General features: G+C 44.7%; 1 protein-coding gene across 1 annotated transcript in view; it reads right to left on the bottom strand.

The window, feature by feature from the left end:
• Positions 1-419: 419 nt before the first annotated feature.
• Positions 420-7,712, bottom strand: part of LOC109422128 (uncharacterized) — a 432,211-nt gene continuing 424,918 nt past the window's right edge. The window contains exon 10 of the mRNA XM_062844836.1: positions 420-2,141. Within this exon, the coding sequence (XP_062700820.1) occupies positions 1,013-2,141 (1,129 nt within the window). The 3' untranslated portion in view covers positions 420-1,012. The remainder of the gene's footprint in view (positions 2,142-7,712) is intronic.

Below are 7,712 nucleotides of genomic sequence, written 5' to 3'. Positions count from 1 at the left end.
ACTTGATCGCCATCGACGCCTTCTCCACGTGGCCAGAGATCATCCAAACGACCCGAATCACCTCATTTTCCGGGAATTGTTTGCTCGGCTGGCGGTAACGATACAAACAGAAGGGAAAACAGCAGACCCGCCTCTTTCGGAAGAAAACCAACTTCTACTAGAAGATCAACGTGCCGCGAGCTGAAATAAGGATGGCAGCCTTTCGACACACATGCCTGAGGTCATTGAAAGGTGGAATCAGCACTTTGATAAGCAGCTGAATGGCATGGAGAATGTATGTATGCACGGTAAGCCGACCAGCCTGATCGAAGCGATGCAAGGGACGGTGTGCACTAGTACGTGAGGGTTTCGGCTGCACTATCCTAGTGCGATCCTCAAATGGCTTTCTTTCCTTCCATTTCTCAAATAAAGCGCGTGCGTTTCGCGCACACGTGTTACTTTATTTCACAATAACTTTTTATATCATATTGATTACACTGCCACCAGAGGGCCAGATCATGATGTTTGTATTAAATACCTAAACATACGCTTGGTTAAAACAGGTGGTGGTATGTGTGTGTTTAACGCTGTTGTGGCTGTGGTGGTGTTGGAAGATTACTCCAGCGGTTAGTCAGTTCTTCTATTGCTCTTAACGCAGAGGTTCTCTGATAGGTGAGATAAAATTTCAGCATGACAAATACTTGCAAATGAATGATACTACTACGTCTTATAAACTCCTCCACTCCCGACACGAGACTGTGAGAGATTAGGCTTTTAGTCATGCGTTTTAACGATAAAAAGTTATTAGAACAGATACGTAAATTCTGGCACAAATGGAAAATCTTCATTTACGTGTATTGTGTGATTCGTCTTTTTTTAACGTTTAGAAAAAAAAATAAAAAAATCCATGTGATGAACCCAAGAAATTACCAAAATGGCTGCCAACGATACAGCTCGAACCGACTGCTCCGCCGCGATGAGTGCCAAAATGAGTTCCCTTCAATGGTTCATCCCCATTCCCCATATGCAAACCTTATGAGTTACCTCGCAGTTCAATCACAACTCCACCACCGCCGCCACCGCTCGTTCCGTTGCTATGGCCGTTCCTGAATTCCTGATACTTGAGCGCTGCCGGTGGCGGTTCCGATCGGTAGCGGCTGCTGCTGGTCGTGCGCACTTCGCTCGTCTCGATCGTCTGCATACCGCGGCCATCCTTGGTGGGAACGGTTTTCTTGCTGAAATTCCGGATGGTGTTCGTAACTCCGGGCCGGTTGGGGTCATCCGATTTCTGCGTTATGCGGTAGCTTTCGTTGTGGTCGTCGGTGCTGGAGCTGCCACGACGTACGATGCCGGCCGTGTCCTTGTTGATGGTGATGGGTGATCGTGATCCAAGTGACGATTCCTGCTCCCGGCTGATGTACGTGTTGAGGTACTCCCGCGAGGGACTTCCGGCGTGACCGTTGGCGTGCTGGGCGTCGTGACCGTTGGTGGTTCCGTGCAGGGTGCGGTACAGTTCCGGGGCTCGGTTCTGGAGGTTTTTTAGGAAGACGTTCTTCTTGTTGGTGGAGTATTCGTTGTAGTACTCGGTTCGTGATTGAACTCGTTCGTCTTCATAAAGCGGACTCTGGGTCAGATCCCGGGTGCTTCTGCTGATCAGATTGACGATGGAGGGGCTCTTCAGCTGCATGGCTTCGTTCTGATGACGGGAGGGGGTGCGTTGCAGGTCATCCAGATGGGAGTTGGACCGATAGAAGGAGTTGTAGTTGTTTTTGGTGATCTTCTCCAGATAGATTGGACTAGGATCGTTGGTTCCGTTGAGACCGTGGACGTTGAAGGATTTGCTCCGGTTAAGTGCCTTGTAGGTTCGGGCGGGTTTGACTGGACCGGTGTTGGCCGGAGGTGACTGGGGTGAGGGACTGACGGTGTTCACGATGGAAACGTTGATGGTGGACGAATGGAGGGGTTTGGCTTTGTGCTTCTGCTCGTAGAGCTTCCGGGGCAGGGTTTGAGAGCTGGTCTGGTAGTGGTTGGACGATTGCTGCATGTAGGAGGAGGAGCCCGTGTGATGGTCGTGGTGGCCGTTGGAAGATGGGAGCCGATTCGTGCTCTTGCTGAAGCGACCCAGGGTCGTAGCCGTTGGAGGTGGTGGCTGGCTGTAGCTTCTGAAATTGGATAAGAAAGATAGAAAAAGGTTAAAGTCTAGTTAGTGAATGACCTACCATGTTTCTCCATGGATCCTGAAGTACATAGAGAACACGTGGTAGTGGTTCATAAGTAGAAAAGCTAGAAGAACCCTAAGCCATACTTGCTATTCTTGATAGTTGATAAGCGTGACCTATCTAAGATCTGAGAGATAGTAATCAGCAAAAGCACTATCTATCTATGTGATAGTTGCTGGGCCTGAAAAAAGGCTTAGAAGATATAATTGCCACATCTAAATGATCTTGATCGATGTCGGCATTCTTCAAATGAATAAGTTCAATCGGGCAGCTGTTTGAGCGATAAATATTTACTTGGTCGTACCGTGGATGACTAATTCCAGCAGCACATGGCGTGAAATCGATGCAAATTATTGACTTTGTCGTTTTGCGTCAACAACAACGATCGATGATGTGGTGATGGCAATATTTGATATGATGATAAATGTAAATGCATTCTTTCCAGATGGCAACCAGTTATGCACGGTGACCTCAGGCAAAACGTCTATGTTTGATGAGCATGAGATAATTGCTAGCTTGAGGCACTTATCTGGATGCTAATGGTTGTGATACAATACAGTAGGTCAGTTCGTTCCAAAGAGAAGCTTTTCCTTTATTTGGGAAATTTGAGCTATTTGTGGTTGTGATACACTCGAACTCTTAGGAAAATTAAAATTAGGTAACTCCTTTAAAGTAACATCACCTCAATGGAATTTAGTTTTATTAGGGTACTTAAGGAGCCCAAGTAACCAAAAGTTCAGATAAGAGGGTACTTTATAAGCTAAGCAGCTTGTTCGAAGTTGCTCATTAGTCTTCTAAGCAGTTTCATTTTCAACAAAAATTTTTGACAAAATTCATGTAGAAACAAAAATGTACTTTTTAGAACCACACCTTGTTGATGGTATTTGATTCATACCTGAAATTGCTTCTGATAATTATATTTTCACATACGTCGCTTCCATGTACATTTGAACTGGATCCTCCTGCGTGATAGCCACTGACTTACTGCTGCGCTGCTGAAGATACTTGACAAAGTCAAGCTAACTTCACTACCGTACAAGTGTGCAAAACTATCTGCCGACAGAAAATCGATTCAAGTCAGACTTCACCTGCTGTATACTCAATCGTAACAGTAGTACAGTGATAGAGCATAGGGCTCTCACGCACCAACTATCGGTTCGAATCCGGTGCACGCAATATTTTTTATTTTGTTTAAGTCTAATTGATTTGATAAGTTCAAATTTGTCTTCAATTCGTGTATGCTGAAACAGATGTTTTCTGTTCTGAACAAAAAATTGAAACTCAATGCTACTGAACTTAACTTCTATGAACTTGAAAGTTCCGACAAAGTACCGAGTAACATCTTAAGCAGCTTTAAAGCTGCTTAAAAGGCTAACAGTAAGCCTTCCCAGAACTTATGTCTAAAGTTCCAGAAAGGCCTATCGTTAGTCTTTTAAGCAGCAAGAAAGTTCTATTCGGAACTTTATCTGAACATCACGTAACTTGAAAGTGCATTTTGTCATGTGAAGCGGAACTTTTGGTTACTTGGGAGTTGTTTAACGAGGATTTACGAGAAACGAGAGAAGGGAGGCATGACCTTAATTGTCCATACATATCCAAGAACTCCCTTGAAATCTAGTGATCATTTGAAGCACTACGTACAAACGTCAAGCTCATCTCATGTTTCATTTCATCCTGTAAGCTCCTCTCGCTGACATTGTTCGAAAGTAATGGCCGTACAAATGCAATTCCAGATTCACTCTTCGCTGCTGTTTTCACTACTTAAATTTAATCCAATTTCCAATTGACAATTGAACTTCTTCCAATATTTCGTAGTGCTCTCTTGAAAAACAACTTCAAATTTTGATGGAATAGTTCCGGACCGGTTCCATCCCACTTCTGAAATATAGGGACGTTTGAAGAAATACATGCAGTTCGTACTACGGTATTCCTTATTATGACATCTTATTATTTAACTTCATGTACCATAGCCTGCTACACAATAATGTTCGGTCAAGTGGCAAGTCCAATGACTGTTTAGGGTTTCCAAGAACTCCCTTGTATCGGTGATCGAATATGTTTTATCAACTGAACATCATGAGCCCCCTCCGAAGTCTCCTGGAGCGCTTCTGAAAGGTACTGAACCCCCTTGGAATGTCTTTCTCTAAAATCCCGTGAATCCTCCGGGGATTTCAATCAAATTCTTCTGAAGCCCTAAAAACCTACTGAAACAACTTGAACCCCCTCTGATATCCTCTGTAACTCCCTAAATACAAACGTGAACCCATTAAGAACCTCCTGATACCTACAGCAGCTTCTCTGAAACTCCTGGGAGGTTCCTGAAAATGCCTAGGTAATCCACTGAAGCTACCCAAAACCCTTGTACATCTTGAAGTTATCCTAAAATGCTCCTGGGTTTCCCACCTTCTAAAACGTACTGAAACGCCTTGAAAATCTCTTCGAAGCTATCTTTAAACCTCCTGTGATTTCCTCCCTGGCCTGGAATGCCCCAAAGCCCCCTAAAACGCTTCAAAACGCAATGAAACCCCTATCAAAGCCCCTGACATTTCCAAAAACTTATCTTTAACCTCATTTGAAATCCTCTTGAAGACCCTTACCCTAAACCCCCCCGAAATCATTAAAAAAATTTCCTAAAAACCCCCTGAACGCTCCGGTAAACCCTCTGAAGCCTCCTAGAGCTGAAGAGCTAGATCGCTACCCAGAGTCTATCCTCATCTCTGAATTTATTTGACATTCGGCCAAATGACTCTTTCGGCCAGATGACATTCAGCCAAACGACATTCGGTCAAACGGCGTTTGGCCAAATGGCCGGACACCTCTAAAACGCATTAAAACGCCTTGAATCCCATACAAAACCACCTGGAGACTTCCAGAAAGTACTCCCCAGCTATCACGAAGTCATATATCATGTAGGATAGGATGCTAACGTGGAGGCCATGTGCATAAATGCTTTCATTTACGTGCGTGGGTACGCATAGTGTTCCGGGGAACAAGGATTCTTTACCGATTCTACGAGCGGATCGCAAACACGTTTGTTGATGCGAAACAGCTTTAAGCTAAAATTTATTGTTCATTTTGTTAGATTAGGATATTTCACAAATTTCATTTTCACTTACATATTTCGGTTTAAAACGTTTTTGCTTCTGTTTCGTCGGTCAATATTTCAAGAGCACGTTTACTCCGACCTGCGATTTAGTTTTTAGGTTAGGAATAGTATACAAATGTTTCTTAGGATAACTAACTCCTTCTGTGATAATAACTGTGATATTACAGTTTCAAAGTATTAGGTATTAGCATATAAACAACTCCTGTTCGGTACTTTGGATCAATCAACAATGACTCGGTCAATTCGTCGCTGACAGATTCCAGTGACAACCCAAGTGACATCCTGAAGAGAGAGTGTGCGTTCCTCAAGCAGTGTTCCCAGTTCGCAAAACACAGCGTCTCCACTTTAGCATTCTATTCAACATCATATGTGACCGTGTGTTAACTGGGTCGTATACCCCCGGGCAATCCTTGGGAACCTCTCTGGAAGCCCCAAAACCACCTAGAAACGGCTAGAAATGCCTTTATATACGTTTTCAACCCCCCTGAAGCTTTCATGAAAGTTCTCGAATGGTGGGTTCTATGGAACCCTCTGAAGCCCCCTGAATCCCTTTGAAACAATGAAACCACGATACTTCTTGAAACACCTTGAAATCTCTTTAGCGACACAGGAAAAAAAAATCCACCAACAACCCATTTCTCAAACGAATTCAACCAAATGTTGAACTTTAACTAATCTTCAGTTCAACGAACTCATGCACTAACTTCAACCAGGTCACCCGAGATATTCAGGAATCTTGTCGAGGAACTTACTTTGTCCTGTTCAATGTAATATTGGTTTCTGTAGCCAACCGATTTGTTTCGTGTGCAAATAACTCTAATTGTTGCCCATCTACGGTTCTCTGAAGTCCAGACATGACTTCAGTCAGGTCGTCAAGAGTTTTGTTATGTTTGTTGATTATACAAAGATTATACACATTTTCTAGTATAGATGTCATAAAATAATAATAACAACAATAGCAAATAGTCCGTGATGATCAATTGGATCAATTCGATGTCTGTAGTGTTATGATTATATCTCTTACGGCAAGGTAAAGGCTGGGCATTTACGTAATACAGATCATATTAAGATCACCAACCTCTGCCCAGCAACCGGGATGCGAACAACCTTAGGGAAGATCGGGTAACCAACCTTGGTGGATACCTAGCCATAGGCTGGCAAGAAAGAGGGGTTTGCTTCTGCAAACCTAAGCACCTGTTTGCCAGCAGAGCAGCTCACAATAGCGTCTGTTTCCCTGATTAGGTGCAACTGATCAACGTCCGAATGTCAGTGAAGAACTGTGAACCCTGGTCCTCCGGAAAGTAAGGGACTTGGTTTCCGCCCTTACGAGCAAGTCGTGAAGAAGCATTGTAACGGAAAATCAGCAATAGAATAATTCGAACTGAGACCATCGGCAACGACCCCAGCGAACAAACAGGACTTGCGAGTTGCGATTGGAAGCTCGGTACGTTGAACTGTCGATCTCTTTATTTCATCGGGAGCACCCGTATACTCGCCGATCTACTGGGGCACCACGGGTTCGGCATCGTAGCGCTGCAGGAGATGTTTCGGGTAGGATCCATGGTGCGAAAGTTTAGTTGTAATCATACCATCTATGACGAGCTGCGGCAACACATGTAAGCTGAGAACAACTTTAATGGTGATGAACGATATGCAGAGCCGTGCGATCGGTTGTTAGCCGATCGGACGAAAGAATGTGCAGGTTGAAGATCAAGGGCCAATTCTTCAACTTCAGCATAATAAACGGGCACAGCCCTCACTCCGGAAGCCCTGTTGATGACAAGGACGCATTTTACGCGCAGCTCTAACGCGAGTACGACCGCTGTCCAAGTCACGACGTCAAAATCATCATAGGAGATCTAAACGTAGGTCAGAAGGAGAAATTCAGACCGTTGATTGGAAAGTACAGCGTCTACCAGCTGACGAACGAAAACGACCTACGACTCATTGATTTTGGCGTCTCCTAAAGTATGGCCACACATAGCACCTTTTTCCAAAACAGCGTCCCTTATCGTTTCACCTGGAGATCACCACAGCAGACGGAATCTCAAATCGACCACGTTCTGATTGACGGACGGCACTTCTCCGACATTATCGACGTCAGGACCTATCGTGGCGCCAACATCGACTCCGACCACTATCTGGTGATGGTCAAACTGCGCCCAAAACTCTCCGTCATCAACAATGTACGGTACCGGCGACCGCCACGGTACAACCTAGAACGGCTGAAACAACCGGATATCGCCTTAGCATACGCGCAGAATCTCGAGGCCGCGTTGCCAGACGAGGGTGAGCTCGATGAGGCCCCTCTAGAGGACTGCTGGAGTAGAGTGAAAGCAGCCATCAACGACGCAGTCGAGAGCACCATCTGGTACGTGGAACGGAATCGACGGAACGAATGGTTCGAC

This window comes from Aedes albopictus, chromosome 1 (assembly GCF_035046485.1).
Source record: "Aedes albopictus strain Foshan chromosome 1, AalbF5, whole genome shotgun sequence".
Taxonomy (NCBI): Eukaryota; Metazoa; Arthropoda; class Insecta; order Diptera; family Culicidae; genus Aedes; species Aedes albopictus.
The sequence above is the reverse complement of the archived record's forward strand: the minus strand, read 5'-3'. Positions and strand labels throughout refer to the sequence as shown.